At 35.7% G+C, this 22,312-nt stretch overlaps 1 protein-coding gene across 3 annotated transcripts in view; it reads right to left on the minus strand.

Annotated features, from left to right (window-relative positions):
* Positions 1-349: 349 nt before the first annotated feature.
* Positions 350-22,312, minus strand: part of CUL2 (cullin 2) — an 81,411-nt gene continuing 59,448 nt past the window's right edge. For all 3 annotated transcript variants that reach the window (XM_024742281.1, XM_024742280.1, XM_024742279.1), the window contains exons 10-21: positions 20,928-21,052; positions 18,906-19,013; positions 18,122-18,181; positions 17,075-17,203; positions 16,892-16,978; positions 15,739-15,891; positions 15,378-15,455; positions 10,434-10,500; positions 6,340-6,542; positions 4,087-4,188; positions 1,703-1,819; positions 350-935 (exon numbers count right to left, since the gene is read on the minus strand). In XM_024742281.1, the coding sequence (XP_024598049.1) occupies positions 804-935; positions 1,703-1,819; positions 4,087-4,188; positions 6,340-6,542; positions 10,434-10,500; positions 15,378-15,455; positions 15,739-15,891; positions 16,892-16,978; positions 17,075-17,203; positions 18,122-18,181; positions 18,906-19,013; positions 20,928-21,052 (1,361 nt within the window). In that variant the 3' untranslated portion in view covers positions 350-803. The remainder of the gene's footprint in view (positions 936-1,702; positions 1,820-4,086; positions 4,189-6,339; positions 6,543-10,433; positions 10,501-15,377; positions 15,456-15,738; positions 15,892-16,891; positions 16,979-17,074; positions 17,204-18,121; positions 18,182-18,905; positions 19,014-20,927; positions 21,053-22,312) is intronic.

Raw genomic sequence — 22,312 nt, forward strand, 5'->3', positions numbered from 1 at the left:
AATGACAGCTCTTTCTGAGCCACATGTGAGGTCACACACATTCCCCTCACTTTTGGTTCTGAGCTGCAGCAGGACACCACCAGAAACTCTTGATGGAATTAAATCCTCACTATTCAAAATGCTCAAATCCAATGTAGTTCTAATCCATAAAAACAAAACATTCTTTATGCTGAATGCATCTTTATGCATTCAAAACCAACAATCTAGACGTTTCTCATGTAGGATTTAAATAGGAGTATAAGTGAATCACACTGTTCAGATACAAATGCAACTAAAGTTGCATGAGCTGCTTTGAAAACTCACGGACATTTATATGTATTATTTTGTGATATTCCATCCACATAAAAAAGGCATTCTATTTCTTTATTTTTTTATTTGACAAGCAGCAATATCATGTTTGTCATTTTAATGTAGATACAATTATTAGGTTATCTGTCATATTACAATATTTAAGTTTTTTATCTTATGTCCTTTAAGATACATTAAAAAAAAAAAAAAAAACATCAACTGCAAACGTGAAGGGGAGAAAAAGCATGGTACCCAGCCAAATTTCCACATTTCACCAATACTTCACTCATTCTTTTTTAATAAAGTTTTAAGAAATGTCATAATGACATGAGCTTGAAATATCTCTAGGCATTTTCTCTGACGCTCATGACGTGGCACTGGTGATGTTGTAAACAGCAGAGAAACAGGGGCTGCCAAATGGCCAAATTATGGAGGCACAGGCCTGCTTTCTCCCACAGGACACACCGGATGGCGATGGCAATGACCTTCTCACATCCACACCGGGGGAGCGCGCGTCACGCTACGTAGCTGTACTCATCTGCTGACGCCTGGCTGCGTTCGATGTACTGTTTGTCTATGAGAACTTCAATGCACTTCTTAATCATGCTGATACTAGGGTTAAACCGAGCTCTTGACTGGCTAATCACCTGTGGGAGAGACACGGATGTTTAAGTGCTCTTCTCACCAGGAGGGCACTGGAGCAAATAACTTTTTATGCAAACTAAGGAAAGAGCCCAACCTTTATGTTGTGAAGGGATAAAAACTGTGAAGAACATGGATACAGCAAAATCTAATAATAGTCATATATAACTAAATTAAACCATAAACTAATTCATCTATCTAACTACTCATATACACCCCTCAAGCTTCCACTCAACCCCTACTCAACTTTCAGCTCTCAGCTGAAGTAACACCTGCTCAGGAAAGCTTTCCGCCACACCCCCAAGTCAAGACCTTTATACACATTCTCATGCTACTGTATACCTTTTCTCTGTTGCATGTGAGTGTAATTTTATATTTACTCCCATATTATTTCAGTAACGCGTTTCTTCCCTACTAGACTGAACTCCAAAACAGCAGGAGCCACATCCTGAGCTGCTCTGCACCCCATGGTGACCAGCACGGTGCTCCACACATGGTAGATGCTCGTGTATTCATGGAACGAGTGAGTGTGTGATGTGGTCCACGTCCTTCAATAACTGGACACAAGACTGAATCGGTAAGGCTTAGACCTCTAAATTCAAACATGAGTTTAATACTGAAATTTTAAGTGGGTACTGTTCTCATTAAGTAATGAAGCATTTCTTTATGTTATTTGGGAGTCGTATTATTTCTGTAACATCTTCACAAAGAAACATTCCTAATCCTAATACCCTCTGCCCCAAGAGGTCTTGAGGACTTTTCCCCCTTTTACCTCCTGAATAAGGGCATTATGCCGAAGTACTTTTCGTGCTTTCATGATACGAACTATAGCAGCTTGGAGGTACATTTTCCGATCTTCATCTACAGCGCTTCTCGTCTGCTCCATTTCCTGTTTTACAAGGACAAAAAAAGCCAATGAGACATTAATTCACTGCACTTGTTTTTAACTCATTTTACTTGTGAGTTTAAATAAATCTCCAATCAATACTGAGAATCAAATTATACAATTATGTGCCCAATATAACATAACCATTACCAAAAGAATATTTACAGTGAGTTATGTATAATTTCTTAACTTAAAGTTGGAAGGTTATTTTTTAAAAAATGAACACTATTGTAAATTGTACTCAGTGTAAGTAGTCAATAAAGGAGAACTTAAGTGACACAGAGTAATAGTTTTCAAGACTGCTGTCCTATCAATGAGTAAAAACTTATACCACAAAGCTTGTAGACTTTAGTAACTGGCTCCAAGTGCACACTGGAGCAGGCTTCAAGGGCAAGAGCTGTGAAGGGCTCCATTTGACTCCAGCAGAGAAGCCAGCAAGGATGGGCCAGAAGGGCCTCTCTGCATGGAGCTCAAGGAAAGACAGTGGAGGAGAGGCACAAGCAGGCAATGCCACATCAGTAGGGATCTCATAACAGCTTTTAAAAGAGAAAATACAATCCATATTACAAATTAGTATCATTAGCCTACAGGAAAATGAGATCTTGAACATTTTAGGGTTCAAATTTAACAGCAATTAACATTTGTCTCCCATGGGGGAGTAAGTCCCTGGAGCGGCCCGGCATCTCTGATACCTTCACATCCTGCCCCGAGCCCAAGGTCAGGGTGGCACATAGGAGGCAATCAGGAAACTTCAGTGATATGAATAGGCTGCCCCAGAACAACTGCTGCTGAGGTGAAACAAGCAACAGCAGATGTTCACCGTGCAAACTGGCTCACCCGGGGTCGGACCCCACTCCAGACCAACAAGCTCACAATTTGAATTTTAACACCATCCCCCGTGGTTCATTTGCACAGGAAAGTTTGAGAAGCATTTTCTACAACTTTTCTTTGAAAAATGTGTTGTAAAACCTTCTGATATTTTACAAATGAAAAATATGAGATTATATTACTATTCAAGGTAGAAATTTTTGGAAAGAATACAAAGCAAATCCATATATGTTAATACAGTTTAAGAGCAAATATGACTATGTTCATTGTGGCATTATTTACAATAGCAAAGATATGGAAGCAACCTAAGGCCCATCAACAGATGAATGGATAAAGAAGACATGATATATATACACAATGGTATATTACTCAGCCATAAAAAAAGCATGAAATCTTGCCATTTGCGACAACACAGATGGGCCTAGAGGGTACTATGCTAAGTGAAATAAGTCACACAAAGACATATACTGTATGATTTCACATATATGTGAAATCTAAAAAACAAAACAAATGACCGAACACAGCAAAACACAAACAGAATTACAGATACAGAGAATAAACAGGTGGTTGCCAGAAGGAAGGGAGATGAGGGGAAGAGAAAAATAGATGAGGGAGATTAAGAGTTATAAGCTTCCAGTGGCAAAATAAATGAGTCATGGGTATGGAATGTACAGTGTGGGGTAATTTATGTAATATCTTTATATGGTGACACATTGTAACTAGACCAGTCATGGGGATCATTTTGAAATGTACAGAAATATTGAATCACTATGTTGTGTAACAGGAACTAACACAGTGTCAATTATACTTCAAAAACAAACAAACTCACAGAAAAAGAGATCAGATTTGTGGTTACCAGAGGCAGGGGGTGGGGGTGGGGAGAGGGGAAATTGGATGAAGGGGGTCAGAAGGTACAAACTCCCAATTATAAGATAAATGATGATTAGAGATGGAATGTAAACATGATAAATACAATTAACACTGCTCTGTGTTATCTATGAAAGCTGTTGAGAGGAAATCCTACAAGTTCTCATCACAATGAAAAGTTTTTTCCTATTTATTTAATTTTGTATCTATATGAGATGATGGATGTTCACTAAACTTACTGTGATAATCATTTCATGATGTAGGTAAGTCAAATCATTATGCTGTACTGCTTAAACTTATACTGTGCTGTGTGACAATTATTAAAACTGGGAGAAAAAAACAAAAACAAAAGAGCAAATATGACTAAACTACGATAGCTTTTCCCTAAGATACTCATTATACTACTGTTTTTAAAATCTAAAATACTGTTTATAAGGTTAGTCAATGCAAAAAATAAACCAGAGAAGATGTATCATAATTTTGATATGAAAAATTTTGCATTGGTCTCAATATTACCACTTGTAAAGTCCAATGCTTAAATATTTCCAAAAGAAATGACATTAGAAAGCATTTACCTGTGGTGTGTCTTTCTGCATTGATGTAGTAATTTTAAATTTTGTTCTTTTACTGCTAAAGTTCATATTTAATGAAAATGAAGATTCTGCATCAATGTCTTCCTACAATTAAAAATAATTCATTTACATTTATAAAAATGAAATCACTAAATAACAATTGCTGCAAATAATACGCCATGAAATTAAATAATGACCAAGGAAAAAAGACTCAACTCTCGTAATCTTTTACATTATAAATATTATTTAAGAGAAAAATAATTGTCTTCTGTCAAACAATGAAGGAAAAAACAATTCTTTCCTAATTTTATGCTTGATAGAATTTTAATCAGCTTAGATTTAGAATAAAGCTATTTTCTGGCCCAACTGTTTAATACATGACCACCAGATAAATCTGACAAGAGTCAAGCTCATTGGCTTAAACAGAATTTTAACATTTAAATTTTTATGAAATAGCGAGGCTCATAATTTTTCCATCACATTTTGAAAAACCAAACAACCAAATTTTTTTTTTTGGAATGCTGCAGTAACAAAATACCAATTAAAATAACCTGACTAGAGAAGCCAACTGGTTCCAATGGCACAAAGTATCACTTCCTCACCACCCCGGTGTGATTCTGACATCACCCCTCAATGCCCGTTTTATTCACTCTGCCAAAAGCGAGTGGACTTTTCTCAAGTGGAAGTTGTTAAGCCAATTTTTAGCTCTTAAGCTCTATTGGGCTTAAGAAAGCCACGCATGTCATACGGTAGAATCTGTCTGCCAGCAGGACCACGAAGCACTTGGCAGATGGCACTTTCTCAATAATAACCAAAGAAACTCTATTAAAGAATGCCAGATTCATAATTAAAATTTAATGTGCAAACAACCTATCAATATTTATTTTGTACATTTCTGGGCAGCAAAAATAACATGCTTTAGAAAAATACTTAACTTTTTAGGCACTTAAGCTTAAAAATTTAAACTTAAAATTTTAAACTTAAAAACTTTTACTTATAATTAATTGACTTAATTAAAACCTTAAATTAAGAACTTAATATTTTGTTAAGCTTCTGAAGTCAGAAAAATTAATCGTTTCTCAAAATTAAGAAAAGCTTGATTTGAATTTCAGCATATATGCCATTTAGAGCTGTTCAATTATATGCTACAAAAGTCATCATTAGCAAAATGAACTCATGAGAGAAATAAGTTGTAGGCCATGAACCAAAATTAAAACGAAGCATCATTTACAAGACTTTTTTCTTATGGGCACAATAATCTGAAGCAGGAGATTTAACCCCTATCTGTTGCTTTTTTAACCATTTAAATATCCAAGACATACTTTAAAAACAAAAACATGTTACTAGAAAAAAAAAGTTATAAAGAAAAAAAGGAATATACTATCAGCTTGCTAATTCTCAGGACAGATATTAAAAACATATGGGGGCTGGACTTCCCTGGTGGCACAGTGGTTAAGAATCCACCTGCCAATGCAGGCGACACGGGTTTGAGCCCTGGTCCGGGAAGATCCCACATGCCGCAGAGCAACTAAGCCCATGTGCCACAACTACTGAGCCTGTGCCCTAGAGCCCGTGAGCCACAGCTACTGAGCCCACGCACCTACAGCCCGTGCTCCGCAACAAGAGAAGCCACCGCAATGAGAAGCCCCCGCACCTCAATGAAGAGTAGCCCCTGCTCACCACAACTAGAGAAAGCCCACACGCAGCAATGAAGACCCAATGCAGCCAAAAATAAACAAATTAATTTAAAAAAAAAAAAATATATATATGGGGGTTAGTTGAGTCCTGAAATTCAGGGACATGAGAGTGATAGCACCTGAGATGGAGTTACACATATTAAATATGTGTATAAATAGACATCAACAGGCTGTCATTTCCTATCACAGAACCATGTAATTAAATATTAACTAAACATATGGGGGAAAAAAACCCAGCAAGATTTAGGACAGACTACAGTTTTAAAACCTCAATTAACCAGAATCCTTCTGCTGTCAACTCTAATAATTTTTCAGTAAACTGTCACAGTATAGGACAAATAAAATCAATCTATAAAGGGCACACGAGTACCAACTTAGCCTTCTCTGTGACGCCTCAAGTTCTTGGCCATAAGGAGCCTGAAGTAATGTAGCTGATTCGAGTGCTTCTCAAAGAACAAAGGGCATTAACAATTATAACCTTACTTTTAAAACTGCAAACGTCCCATGAAAAAGCTTTAATACTTATAATGCTTAAAATCCTTGAACTATTACCCCATACCTTTTCTGAATCATGGTTAATCATTTTCACATCGAGTAATGATTTGATTGTTTTTGTCAGTTCCTTTTCGTTCATCTGAGTGCTGTCTTGAAGTTCTTTATAGCTGACAGTTTCACTGTTGTTAAAGGCAAGAAGAACCGCCATTTGGTATGTTGTGACCATAGCTACGTATGGTTTGCCCAAATAGTTCATTTTAACTTCACCTACAATTAAAACAAAATTGTGACAATAAACTCATCATTCAAAGAAGCATTCCAAAATTACCTCAGTAATAATTGTTTATTTCAGATATTTTCTCCTGAAAGAGTGAACCAAGAACTCTTGGTTAAATTGTTGCAAAGCTATTCCTGCCAGCAATGTAATCATCTGTTTGTGGGGGTGGGGGGGATGGAGGGGACGGCTCTTAGTTTTGAGTATGTAGTATAAATCATGGTTAAGCTATCATAACATTACCAGTAAGCTCAAACAATGTCTTTAAATAGTAATAGGAAGGCTAAGACTTGGGCAGAAAAAAAGTAAGAGGTGGAAGTAGGAGGAGAAACAGACAGACAAAGGGAGAGCATGACAGCCTGCTACCAGCAACTGCCTCCTATGTGTGTATCTCATCTACCCCAGGGAAGGTTCAAGCATACAGGAGGACACCTGTACTAAAGTGTCTAAACCATAATTTCTGCCAAAATATAACAATGCTATTTTGTTTCATAAATAATGTTTTTCTCCCCAGTAATTTTCTAGGAACAAACACAAATGGGAAGAGAGACAAACGGGCAGATGCATTATTTTGTTGAAATAGTTGATGGAATAACAATGTTCTGGACCCTACACTACCCTGAGAGCTAGAAAGGTACATCAGGCTTAGGCCAACTACAGTTCTACCCATCCCAGGGGGCAGCACACTGAAGAGCTTGTTAACAAACAGTGTGTCAAACAGTTATGCACTTGCAACATGTAAAAACAGTTAATGCAAGTCAAAGAACTGCTTCCTAAAGAATAAAGTTATGGTTTAGTGATTGTATTTCTCTTTCTCTCTCTTACACAAGCACACACACACACATCCTGCATTATTTGACTGTTAATGAATTATAAACTATATCAGCATGAGATTTGGTTTTAGGGCTCTATATTTTAACTCAAGGAAGCTGTATGTTACATGAACTTACCCCAGAGGCTGCATTCTCCCTGTTAGTAGTGGTAATTAGTAACTCTGATCAAGATTGTGTGCTTTATTATTTAATAATATATATTTAATTCATTATGTAATTAAAGAGTTAAAGGATATAAGTCAATTCTCCAGCTTACTATGACCACACAGATGCCTATTCTAACTTGCATTATGCCTCGACTTATTTTTTTAAAACTGATATTCAGAAATATTTTTCAAAATTATTTGGATAGGAACACCTAGAGAAAAAATTCCTAATCTCTGAATTTTCATGAAAGGAAGTTTAATTAATTGGAATATCCAAGTCATGTAGAGTTTAAGTAGACTACAGTCATTAGGACTGTCCTACTAACAATTAGTATAAAGAGCACTTTAAGAGCCTCATCTCAACATTAAAGTTTAGGAAACGCGGTGAGAGGCAAAAAAAAAAAAAAAATCATGTAAACTGCATTACACCATTTGTGCAATGACTCCTTAATCATATCCCAGAAACAAGTATAAAATAATGCCTCAAGCACCTATATGATTAAGCTAGGACCATCACCTAGCTGTCACAGATGTTGCAATGTACTACCATGGGTTTGGAAACAGAATGAGGCTTCTGCCACAAGAACCCAAAGAGCATTAGGAGACAATGCAAGTAAGGGGTCTAAGTATCATTTACTGATATCAAATCCACTCTGCATCCCTTAAAAACAGGAAAACTTGTTAGTTGTGTTTTATGACTTTTTCTTGCTATTTTTCAATAAATTATCGGTGCCTGGGTACATGGACCTCTTTCCACTTTTTTTCAGCACCATTCTCTTATTACTCAGCTAATGGCTGGAAAGACTGGGGAAGGGGTGGAGGAACACGTGGGGCAAGGAAGGAAATCCCAAATCTGGATGATTCACTTAATTACTGCTGTGTAAATAGAAAAGGAAAATGACAGAGGTCATTTAACCTTCAGAATAGGTTGACAAACTTTAAGAAACTCCAAGCTAGAATAAAACATTCCAATACATACATACTTGAAAAATCAGACAACCATAACTGAATTGGTAATTAACAATTACCAGAAATAAAGAGTAGGCAGAACTCTCACAATACTTTAATCCAAGTTACTCCTCTACTACCTATCAGCAACCTAGTCTCTAAGGGAAAGTTTGTTTTACAGAAGAATGTCAGCTACTAAATGCTGAGTGCATGACAGAGTACCACTGATCTGCAACCAGGAAGAAGATAACTGATTCAAGCAATGATCACCAGTGGATGCTACAACCATCAGATACAGTTGTTCCTGGAAGATGGTATTCATTTGGGACCTAAGTGTCACCCCTCAGATCACCTGCTAATTGAAAAGGGGAAACAGTCTCCTCACAATGGAAACATCACCTCAATCAACCAAGTGACCACTTTACTGCCTCTCACAGTGCGACAGTCTGACACCATGTGCCTTCTGATGTAATGCAACACAAGTACACAGGACCACCAAAGAAGTATTCTCACCAATAATGTCTTAATCTGAATATATAACTAGTTGCCAAACACCAAAATAGTAAATCCCTCATTAAAACTACTTTAGGAGACAGAATGATTATTGCTGAGGTAATGCAAAGGAGTTTAAACTCCCCAAGATAGATATTTAGGGGAAGTAAAAGTAAACTTAATCCAAATACCTTAAAACACTGGTCCAGCAATGTTTTTTTCCTTAAAATCAATTATATTTACTAAATGAGAATATAAAAAATTCACAATAGATGTAAAATTAAAGGCCAACTACTAAGCGACCACTTACTAAGAATATCAATGAACATCTCTTTATTTCACAAACTACTGAAAAAATTAAAATGCCCAATTTGTTCAATAAACATAAACTTGTAAAGATATGTATTACTATGTACTAATTATTATGTACTAATATGTATTACTAACAAAATGAGACATCATATTCCAAATATAAAGTAGTCAAATAAATGGTACTTACAAGAAACTACTTAGATGAAATTTCTCTTAGGTGAGTGAATTTTCTAAATAAAGGTATGGCAACTAATCAGATTTTCTTGTACCATTTCTAAGAGACATTAACATACATGGCCATCCTTTCCCTCTTATACAAAGAGAAAGTTGACTCAATGTACTTTTCAAAGTATAGCTTTAGCAAAAGTAGAGAAATTCTGAGTGTTTGCTTTGGCTAACATCTTCAGGCAGCTTAGAGAAACTGAATAGAGGCTCCAATCACTCAAAGTATTAATCCTACTTTCCAATTAGTAGACCCCACTGTTCCAGGAAGAAGCTAAGGAAATGATTAGATTTTTTGTTTTGTTTTGTTTTGTTTTTTTTTTTTTTTGATTAGATTTTGATTAAACTTTTCTAAAACTGGAAAGTACTGGAAGTTAATTGGGACATTCTGGAAAAAGCGTTTACTACTGCCGTTCACTACAGTACCACAAATAAAAATCAAATGGTTAGGTCTCCTTGTGATGCTATAATAGTTAATGAAATTTTTGAGGATATCTGCCATATCTAGAGAGAAGAGGTTTTTAAGATATGTTTCATCAAGCCTGGGTTTCTAAATAAAATTCCTAGTATCTATAAAAAGTGATTTGTTACAGAAATATAGGAAACCATTATGAAATTCAGAAACTCCTTATAAGTAGCATAATTATAAAACACTATTAAAAATGCTGCACTTGCTTTAACCATATAAAAACATGCTCAACTTTACTCATAATAAAAGGAATGCAAATTAAAAGAAAAAAAGTGCTTCATTTGAACTTCATTATTAGTTGCTTTAATGGTAACCAGAAAGGAAGATGAAAAAGAAAACGTTAAAAACTAACATCATGAAAAAAACAACTATAATTAGGGCCTATGAAATCGATTTCCAAATTTTTAACATAATCATATCAGGTAAATTTCATTAAACTAGATATAATTAAATGCATTTTACCTGTACAAAGATAATGTAACCATGTAAGTTTCCTTCCACTGAAATGCTGGCTGTAAAATAATTCAAACTGTAAAAAAGAAAAAAGGAATCAAATTATTTTCAGCTTCTACAACCTAACTTACTTGGCTATCACTACACTAAAAAAGTAAAAAAATTCATGTTAGAGAAGACATTAGAGCCCATCTGGTATATTTACTCATTTTACAGATGAGAAAACACATCTATGCAAGTCCTGACAAAGATCATATAAATATCAGGCCAGCTCTTTTCACTTAAAACCCTGTCTGTGGTTCTTTCCACCAAACCACAGCCCTGCAAATTTAACTTTTTGTATAAATTCAGAAATTATCATTTTGAATGATATCAATTTGGACTTTATAAATAAGATCCCTGACCAAAACCACTACCATATGCATTTCAACATGAAAATATAAATCAAACCTTCATTTCTAGTCTCCTATTTGCCAACATATACCCTTGCTGAATGGACGGGTTGAATAATATCAGTGATCACTCCAAAAGTGACATCCACGAGTTAACTTCCACATACAAACACTAATACAAGCAAAGCTTCAGAGGCCTGTCTTTGTATCTTTTGTTGACATTATTGTGAAAAATTAAATTTAACATTCTATTAACATAGCTTTAAAATTTTAAAAATTCCTCCCTCAGATTGAATGTAGGACATCAGTCCAAAAAATAGAGAGTTCATATCTTCTAAAGAGCTAGTACATAATCTACAGCGAGAAAATGATACTGAAATGTAAAAAAGGTAAAAACTCAACTTCCACATAAAACTGAAAAATAAATATATTCATCACATCACAATTCAGAATTGTGGACATACTTTTAGCATGACGAGCCATATGTAGTATACCTAAAGCTTTTATCTGTACTTCAAACTTTACTTTCTGTACTTTCAAAATGCAGTTTAAATAAAGCAATCAGCAACATTTGACCTGTAAGCTGCACTATGCCCACTCCTTACAACAAAAGTTCACAGCTGCCAGCCAGGAGAACTGGTGAATTCTTTTAGCAATTTACTCCAAGATAGTCCTGGGAAGCTGAAACTTGAGCATTTTTTCCCTCCAATGGTGCAGCATTCTCCTCTATGAGCAAATTCACCAGCCCCTTGGCATGATACATAGGAAATGACTGGCACCGGGAATACTTATGATTTTCTGCCTGGTCCTAATCTAGACAGAGAAAAAAATCAAAGTATGTCATAAAAGGATCCCAGAGGTATGCTCTGACTAATAATCTCCCTGGGTGTCAATAAAATTCAATTACTACTATACAATTTGTAATTATGAAACATTTATAAGGAATTTATGGACAAAAGCAAAATAAAACATTTTTGAAACTGAGAAAACCAAAGTTTAAAATGCCCTTTATAAATTATGTAAGTGCAAAACTAGCTTTAGGATGTATATTCCAAGCTCTGAAAGCACATGCTTTACCTCTTTATAGCCCTAGCAACTAGTACCATCATTTAAGTTTTATTGATGATATCAATATGCCAAAGAAAGCATTCCTTTATCCTTAAATTTAAAATCTGATTATAAAGATTCTCATATCCATAGCTAGTCAAGAACAAAAAGATTCAGTTCCAAATGAGAGTAGTATCAATTCATCTGGTATTGAAAGACAAAAGTTGTAACATCTTGCTTAATGATATCATTAAATAACTGTGTTATCAAAGTTTATTAGTAATAAATATACCTTGACTAAACTTCTCATGTTAAAGTCAGGCTTAATAGTTATAATAGTCAGGCTAACAGAGAGCATCTTTCAAATACCATTTGAGGGCATTAATTGAAACTCAAGGGGCCTTAAAAATGAATGTTTCATATTTGATGAGCATATTCACTTCAAACAGAGAGCTGCACTAATATACACTACTTTATATTTCTTTAGTTATTATTCAGGTTTGTGGACCAGGTACAAAAGTAGATTTAAGATATACTGGTCTAATATGCAAAATAAAGTACTTTTTTTTTTTTTTTAAGATTTTCTAATGTGGACCATTTTTAAAGTCTTTATTGAATTTGTTACACTATTGCTTCTGTTTTATGTTCTGGTTTTTCTGCCCCGAGGCACGTGGGATCCTAGCTCCCCACCCAGGGATCGTCCCGCGTCCCCACCTGCCCCAACTGGAAGGCAAAGCCTCAACCACTGGACCGCCAGAGAAGTCCCCAAAATAAATTGCTTTCAATTAAAGCTTAATTTCCATAGTTTTAAGATACGTGTAAAATGGATGTGATTTCTGATAAACAGCTATATTTAAGGGAAAGATGGGAAATATCTAGACGACCATTAAAGCAAAGGGAATTAATTTACATGTGAAAAAATGTACACTATTAAATACACAGATGGATTTTCATTCTTATGTGACTGAAAACTTGGATTTACTAGGAGAAATGTAAGGACAAACTCCCTCTACTGGTAATTAGAGAAAGTCCAAACTGAGAGAATGATATGCTTGGAATCATAATTTACAGTCAGAAAGAAACCCACTTCCAGTTTGTAAATGAGGACACTGGAACCTGGGGAAGGTCATATGTTAATAAACAGAGTTTAAGGGGTTGATTCCAGTACTCCAATAATTACTGGCAAATAATTATTTCAAGAAGAAAGAGAAGAATAACAAACTTAAAGGAGATTTTAGTTCTGCCAGCCCCCACCCTGTCCCTTAATTTCGACTGGAAAAGCAGGCTCTTAAGAAGAAATAAGGTTTAAGACTGTCAAAGGTGAGGGGTCAGTTTTCTTTCTCTTGCCTGGTCACAAATACATCAAAGTGCTTTACACCTGGTTACCCCATCCCCTGCCCTGGGATCATATTCTGCCCATCCAAACAAATGCTCTTCTTCATGAAGTTTCTAAGATGGTTTGCACTATCATGCCTTTTCAAAGACGCTGAAAGCCCTAAATTAGACTCCTATTCGGAAAGTCCACCTTATGCGTGGTATCTTGAAATCTACCTGGCTACTCTGCTATTACCACTACTATCACTATTAACTATTACTTCTACTTTCAGCATTTACTGAGTACTTCTTATATACCAGACTAAGCGCTTTACATATTTCATCTTCATATTAACACTCTGAGTAGTAGTATTATCGGTTAACAAAAAATTCGGAAGTTATTTGAACAAAGTCACAGAGCACAGTAAACGGAAGAGCAGACATTTAAAATCAGGAGTTATGATTCCGGAGCTTACACTGCGTTACTTGATTTATAATCCTTATTTTGAAAGAAGCAAAAATAACATACATACATAATGTAATGATTCAAACTACACACTGTGAACATCTCTAGTAAATAGTGTAATGAAATACCATTTTCATTTTAAACTTCATAAACATATGCATAACTCACTGGTTCACAACCTCAAGTTACTGCCCAAGTAAAAGACTATTAAAAGATAAGCCTCCTTTGGTGAGTTAGAGAATCAAAAAGGGTCAGTTTCAAAAGAAACGAAAACATGCTCATCCACTCAAAAACTTGTACGTGAATGTCCATAGCAGCATTACTTACACACCCCAAAGTCAAAACAGCCCAAACGTCCAACAGCTGATGAATGGATAAATAAAATGTGGTGTCTCCATACAATGGAATATTATTTGGCAATAAAAAGGAATGAACTACTGGCACAGACTCAAACATGGATGGACCTTGACATTCTTCTGCAAAGTGAATGAAGGTAGTCACAAAAGCACGTGTGACATAGCTCTGTATGAGATGTCCAGAACAGGCAAATCTACAGAGAAAGAAAGCAGATTGCCTAGGGCTAGGGAGAGGGGAGGGAGTTGGGGAAGGCGAGGAGTGACTACTGATACGTAGGGGCTTTCTTTTAGGGTAATTAAAATGTTCTAAAATGGTGCTGGTGGTTGCAAAGCTCTGTGAATATACTGAAAACCAATGAAAGTGTACACTTTGAGTGAACTGTATAGTGCTGTGGCCTGAATGTTGTGTCTCCCCAAATTCATATTGAAATCCTGACGCCCAATGGGATGGTTTTAGAAGGTGGGGCCTTTGGGAGGTGCTTAGATCGTGAGGATGGAGCCCTCATCTATGGCATTAGTGCTCTTATAAAAGAGACCCCACAGAGATTCCTAGCCCCTTCCACCATGTGAGGACACAGAAAGAAGTCTGTCAGCTTAGGCCCTCATCCCACCATGCTGGCACCCTGGCCTCAGACTTCCAGCCTCCAGAACCATAAGAAATCAATCTCTGTCATTCATAAGCTGTCCAGGCTGTGGTATTTTGTTACAGCGGCCTGATACAATGACTACAAGACTACATGACTAAGCCGTATGGTACAAGTTACATCTCAACAGCTGTTAAAGATGTAGTCTCCACAGTCTCTTTAAAAGCTTTGGGAAAGAAGTCTATGGTTTCTATCCAGTCACACTTTAAAGCCATTTTTACCTGAATTTTCCAGCTTCAATCTATTTTTTCTAGAATATTTCACATTCTACATATATTTACCTAAATTACAGCCCAGAATAAAAATAACTATTATAAGGGATAAATGAATTATAAAGATGGCTCAATATTCAAATGAAAAATTAGAAAATGATTGTTTTAAGTACTGGATTCTAAACTTTCTTATAATATCAAAATCCTTGTAATTTAGAACTACTTAAGACAGATAACAGGTTTACTAAGAATAAGAGACATGCTTTGACAAAGAACTGACACCCTTAGCATTTTAGTTTTAATATTAGAAACTACAATAATTTACAGTCTTCCTCAGTACCCTCCTTTTTAGGGAGGGTACTGAGGAAGAATAACAATAACAAGGCAGAATAACAATAATTTGTGAATATATTTTTATATCACGTGAGCCCTCAAGACTTTGGAGAAATATTTAAAGTGATATAATGTGAAGATAATTATTAAAATTCCTTAGGTCTTCCAATATATTTTCTGCCAACTTGCCATCTGTACACTTTTTTCCAATTCCTGGGGAATCGCAAATGTAGATGAAGGAGCCTGAGTAAGAGGCCATGCACCAGCCTAGAAGGAGAAAAGTCAAATAGTTAAACATCTCACTTGAAAGTAAATGTTTATAAAATGATTTAAGCAACTAAGGCACCTTTTTCTCCTTCCTCAAAATGCTGATAAAACCCACCAGCATTACTATCAAGGCACAGTTCATTCCAGATCAATATAACATATAACTTTAGAAGCTATAATATTCTGATTGAAAGAAAGGTAATCAGGCATCAATCTATTAATCATTTGTATCAGAGTATTTGAAATGGTTAGTAAATGCTCACAATGAAACACATATTCATACCTGTAGAACATATATTTGAAAACTAATTCCCAAATCTACTACTGTGTCTTGATTTTTGATAAAATTGTTGAACTTATTGTTCAGATCCGCACTGACACTCATATCTGTGTACATCCGATGTAGCTTGCTGGTAAATTCATAACCACAGGCTTGCTGTAAAAGAAAGTTTTAAAAAAACATATGACTTAAAAACAAAAATAAACCATACTGATTATTAAGAATGCTTTGCTACTGCTAGGTCTATGGTCAAAGGTCCTGCTTGTACACTTACACCAAAGGCCTGTATTATTCATGACCCAAAGCAGCCATTCAAAACCTTTCAAATATTCCTTTTTTTTAATGCAGATTAAATAAGTGAATGAAAACAAATATTTATGAAACAACAAACTTACCTTTAAAACAAGAACTTTTCTATAAATCTGTATATCATTTCAATACTACAAAATGCTCCACTACTGAATGTTAAGATGATACCTTGTAAGGTTTACAGATAGTATCAAATACACATGAAAGATAACTGGGAATATTTGTTAAAAAGGAGGGTACTGAGGCAGACTTTTAACACCATTAACTGAGTAATGAAGAAATCTATTTCTTTGAAGTTATTCAAAACTCTGCCATCACCAGGTCAGAAAATTTGGATCTCTAATCTTGGGATATAAAAAGCTTTGTTAACATTACCTCTAAAAATTAAAGGGTAAATTATTTTTGGTATATTTAAAAAGGACCACATATTCAATGTATACCATACAGGAAAATTATCAACTACTGAATAACTCAGGATAAATAAAATTAGCAACTGCTTATCTCATCAGTGTGTAAGCTAAAATGACATAAAAGTGAACTGAAATTCAAATGCACTCCACAAAACTTGTACTTAAAGGAATATTTTAGGTGTGTTCATTTATACGTAATACAAGTTTTTTGTAAAGTTAACACTTTATCTTGTGGATGATTCTATATCAACATATAGAGAGACTTTGTCCTTTAATACAGCATTTTCATATCCCACCATGAGACTACACCACTTTACATTTAACCAGTCAACTGTTGATGAATTATTTCCTGTTATTACTCATATTGCTACAATGAACATCTTTGTATGCTAGTGGAATAATTTCTAGGACACTATCATATCAAAGGCCTACAGTACCTTTAATTTATTGATCATGGCTTCTTCAGAATCCATAGACATGGATAACCCATGAATTAAACGTTTCGCCAGCATTCTTGCGTAGAACTACATTAAAAAATATTTTAAAAGATTACTTCCTTTCTGATGATTTAAAGTTCAAAAATAAAGCTGACACATAAAACCTCTCAATTCACAACTTACCTTTTGAAAAACATCCTTATCGTCGATATATTTGAAGACAGTAATAAAGCTCGTGAGCTTGTCCTCTACTTCATTCTCTGTCATCCCCTTGGCTGATTTCTTCAGCAAGTTGTCACAGTACTTAGCGAGCTCAAATAGAAATTGACAGTAACGCTTTCAGAGGGCCCTTCTCAAAGGCACAGTGGCAACAACACAAAATAAGATCACGGTCTTTGCCATCCTCAAGCTCATGTTTTAATAATCATGGACATGCACTAAAGAACTTGAAACATATGTCATCAGGGAAATTTTTAAAAAACTATAAACAGTAAAAAATCTAATCAACCCTGAATGATCAATACAGCACTGATATAAGTAATTAAGTTTTTTGTGGTTTTTTTTTTTGCGGTACACGGGCCTCTCACTGTTTGTGGCCTCTCCCGTTGCGGAGCACAGGCTCCGGATGCACAGGCTCAGCGGCCATGGCTCACAGGCCCAGCCACTCCGCGGCAGGTGGGATCTTCCCGGACCGGGGCACGAACCCATGTCCCCTGCATCGGCAGGAGGACTCTCAACCACTGCGCCACCAGGGAAGCCCAGTAATTAAGTTTTGATGGAACACCTAGGTGAGTTTTGAGCAGTTCTGTCATTTCTGACATTACATAAGTACTTTTTAAAAATCTCACAACAACCTTGTAAGCAAGTTTCCTTTAAAGGTTATCAAAGATTTTTCATCAAATTCCCTTTAGATCTCAGATAAAATAAAATCTCCATGTAAAGTAATGCAAATTATTTTAAAGCAGTCATACTTTCCAACCCAAACATTGCAAAATGGAATATTTTCTCCTTCAATTATTTCTTAACAAAAGGCTACCGACATGACCTACTGCATTCCTTAAATAAAAGCCAAATGATATACAGTGTTGATATGTTTTTATTTTTAATAATTAATTTCAACTACTTTTTAAAAAAATGCTACAAAAACAAATTAATTTGACATTCACCTCAGTTTTCATTTTCTAATGCTGATTTTTCATATGTTTACGTTTATGCAACCATCAAACTTACCAATTCAGGTGCTTTGCAAACAGATTTGGGTTCTCTGTAATTTACAACTGATGTAAGGGCCTATATAGAAGACAGACCAGGAATTAGCCACCATTAATAGGGTAAAAACACAGCTAGCTCTATATATGCTATAATCTGTACGTCCAAAAATTACTACCCCACATAAAACATGGCATTTTGGGGGTAGTTTGTTAATACTGTTGTCATATCTAACACAGGGTAAACTCCTCTCGCTGTGTCCCTCATGGTAATTATATAATGATTACATATAATCCTGTTCCTACTGAAAGATACTCTTCATAACTCATTACTGATATTTGAATACACATAAAATAAGACTATATTTTCAAAAATCTTACAACAACCATGTAGGCAAATTTAAATTTAAAAATTTGTAAAATATAATATTTACTTTTCTTTCAAATATTATTCATTATAGCCTAAGTATTATATTCAAAGGAAAAATGAGCACTAAAGAATATTAAAATTATACATGTATTTTTCAGAACATCCTAGTGTATTAACAAGTCTCCTTTTATAGCATAATCATCGAAAGTTCAATTCCCATATAACTCAAGCATTCAATCATTCAATTACTCACTTAAAAGTTAAGTTACACACTTCTATTTTGACTTTCACTATGAAATTGGTTGGTTAAGGTGAATCTCCATCTCCAGACTAGAAATCTCACTATTAGAAGCCCTAATTCTGAAACTACCTTAAAGAATAATGATTAAATGAAGAAAATCATATATAGATAAGAATATATGTATTAAAAAGTTACCTTATCCAACGCACTCATAAAGTGCTGATCACCATTCAAAACAGTGTTGATAAGCTGAACAAATTTACCATGTACTTCCAGAACTGACTCCACAAATAGTGTTGGCATCTAAAAATATGAAATACAAAGTACAAAACCACATTTTAAGAAGTTCAAGGGTATAATCTGGCTTAGTGAAGAGTTGTTTAAGAGTAAAGTTTTCCCTAAGCAAATAACGTTACATACGACACACACCCTCAAAAAATGTTTTTAGCTAAGACGGTCTTAAAAATCTAAAACTTTGATGTTGAAATTAGCTGTCATTCAACACTGGAAATGCAGGACTGTAGTTCCTCTGCTAGAAGAACCCATGGAAAAAACACTTCTCTCTGGTGCTGGAATTCTGTATCTTAAGTGTAACAAGATACAATCTCAGAACTACCAGGCCTATCACTTTCATAGAGGATTATGTAAATAAAAACGGCCTTCAAAGGCACTGAAGGCTGAGAGAGAGAGAAGTTAAAAAGCCATTATCTGTGAAAATTGAGACCCCTAGAGTTGGGCAGTACAGTTCCCCACATCTCAGAGAGAAGAAATACCTAGTAGTGCAAAAGTGAGTTTTCATTCTTAATGGAGATAACTATGAAGTTAGACCTAAGACTTCTAAGTCAGCTAAAATCATCTGAGTCTCCTACAAACGCATTCTCTTGTATTTGCATCTCCCAGGCCTTGACACCAAACTCTATGCCTCTATGCCCAATGTCAATCCACACCCTGAATCTGTAAAACTAATATAAACTAAGAAACCTAATAAATAATACAGGCTATTAGATCTAAGCAATATAAATTAATAGTTTTACAAAAAATGGGAAAGCTTATGCATTACTGTGGCAGGACATAACATCTAAGAATTATCTGCCAAAGACAAATAAATCTACAACTAAGGAGATCAGCATTTAATAAATGCTCCTGAACAATGAGGTCTATACACAGATCACTGCATCACACGAGGAGCAAACAGCTCTACATAGGAAAGAGAAGTGACATGTGATGTCATGTCCATCTTATTTGTCAAGCATCACTAGTAAAAACAAAGAAGGTGGTCCAACAAAATTTGACAATAGGAACACACTTTGATAGAAGACACCTTATTGTAAACAGTAATTTAAATGGCACGGAACTCTTAAGATGGGGATTAATGATATGAAGGTCACTGCTGGGTATTTTGGGTAGTAAGCATATATTTAGGGAAGATAGTTTTAATCCAAATTTGCTTCCCGGGCTATCAAATCCAGGGTATGTAAAAGGAAATGAAATTGTAAGTTGTCTATATTATCACTGATTAATACCATTACCACTACAAGTAACTAAACATTAATGCCAGTTACACAGAAACAAGACTGTTTAGAAACAGCAAACAGGGACTTCCATGGTGGCGCAGTGGTTAAGAATCTGTCTGCTAATGCAGGGGACATGGGTTCGAGCCCTGGTCCAGGAAGATCCCACATTCTGCGGAGCAACTAAGCCCGTGAGCCACAACTACTGAGCCTGCGCTCTAGAGCCCGCGAGCCACACTACTGAGCCCATGCGCTGCAACTACTGAAGCCCGCACGCCTAGAGCCCGTGCTCTGCAACAAGAGAAGCCACCGCAATGAGAAGCCTGCGCACCGCAACAAAGAGTAGCCCCCGCTCACCGCAACTAGAGAAAGCCAGCGCGCAGCAACGAAGACCCAACACAGCCAAAAATTAATTATTAATTAAAAAAAAAAGAAACAGCAAACATACTTTTCTGTGAGAAATTAATTAACAATTGCTAAATGAACATGACAGTGTGTAGGAAGTTCATCTTATTCACTGATTTTCTAATAATTGATAATTCCAAAATGTGTCCAACAACTTCTAGGTTTGAACATTTTAATAAAGACGTTTCATTTATTGGCATGGTAGGACTTTTCTTTCATGCTTTTAAACAGTAAAGTCAAAAGAAAAACTCCATGATAATCTGATTAAGAGAAAAATTTTCCAGTTCCTTATGTAACTCACATTTTCCTGAGTAAGATTACTGGTTGCTCTAAGGCCCTCATCATGGATATGATTTTGCAGCTCCTGAATCATATGAGGTAAACCAGTGGACACAGCACGGAGTAAGACATACATATTTGCCATGTCTGAGGGGAAAAAGAAATTTATTATTAAATTTCCAAATAGTTTTAAAATGTTTTTAATATAATAGGTAATATATGGTTCCAAATGCAGAATTACAGAAGAGTATGCAGAGCCAGATCCCCACACCTTTCTCCCAATCACCCCATCCTCTTCCCCTGGGAAAGCAACGTTGTGGTTGTTTAGTATCTTCTCAAAGCTGTTTCCTACCCATTCAAGCAAATACGCTATTCTTCCCTCTGCCCCTTTTTATACAAATAGGGTAGCGTATTTCAGGTACTATAAACAACACTTTAACTTACAGATCTTTTTACATCAGTACACAAAGCATTTCCTCATATTTTACAACTGCTTAGCACTCCACTTTATGGCTACATTACAACAATTCCTTAACAATTGATGGGAATTTGGTTGTTTTCAATCTCTTGATATTGCAATGTTATAATTAATAATCCTGCATATGGGCAAGAATATCTGCAGTATAAATCCCTGGAAGTGGGACTGCCATGCAAAGCTTAGTCTTGCAGAAGGACCTTCTAGACAGAGCTCCCAGTGGCCAGGAGCTCCCTTGCCAACAAATGTTGTGATCTTTGCACTGAGAGGTGGAAAATGATATCTCAGTGTAGTGGGTTTTATTTTAAACTTTTTACTGAAGTATAACACACAGAAAAATGTACAAACCATAAGTGTATATCTCAATGAATTATCACGAGTGAACCCCCCTCCCAAAGTTATCACCACCCACAGTAAGAAAGAGACGTGACCTCCACTCAGAAGTCCCCTTCATACCTCTTCCCAATCACTACCCCTCCTGTTCTTCTGCCACGGTAATCACTGTCGTGACAGATTAGTTACTTACTAAACTAAACCAAACCACAGGTTCAGTTTGCCTGTTTTGAACCATTTATACAAATGAAATCATACAATTCTTTCATGTTTGGTTTCTTTGGTTCAACATGTTCATAAGGTTCACCTGTGTTGTATGAAGCTATAATGTGTTCCTTTTCACTCTCCTATAATATTTTATTGTGTGAATATGCAGTACTTTAATTCATTCTGCTGTTACTGGACATTTGAGCTGTTTCCAGTTTGGAGCTATTACAAACAATGTTGCTGTGAGCATGCTTGTGCATGTCTTTTTGTGCATGTGTGCATGCATTTTGGGTGGGGGGTTGAACACCTATGAGAGCAACAGCTGGACCGCAAGAGATGTGTTTGCTCAGCATTAGCAGTCACTCACTGGCAGTGCTTCAAGGTGGTTTTGT

This window comes from Neophocaena asiaeorientalis, unplaced genomic scaffold (genome assembly GCF_003031525.2).
Source record: "Neophocaena asiaeorientalis asiaeorientalis breed wild unplaced genomic scaffold, Neophocaena_asiaeorientalis_V1.1 scaffold781, whole genome shotgun sequence".
NCBI classification, from domain to species: Eukaryota; Metazoa; Chordata; class Mammalia; order Artiodactyla; family Phocoenidae; genus Neophocaena; species Neophocaena asiaeorientalis.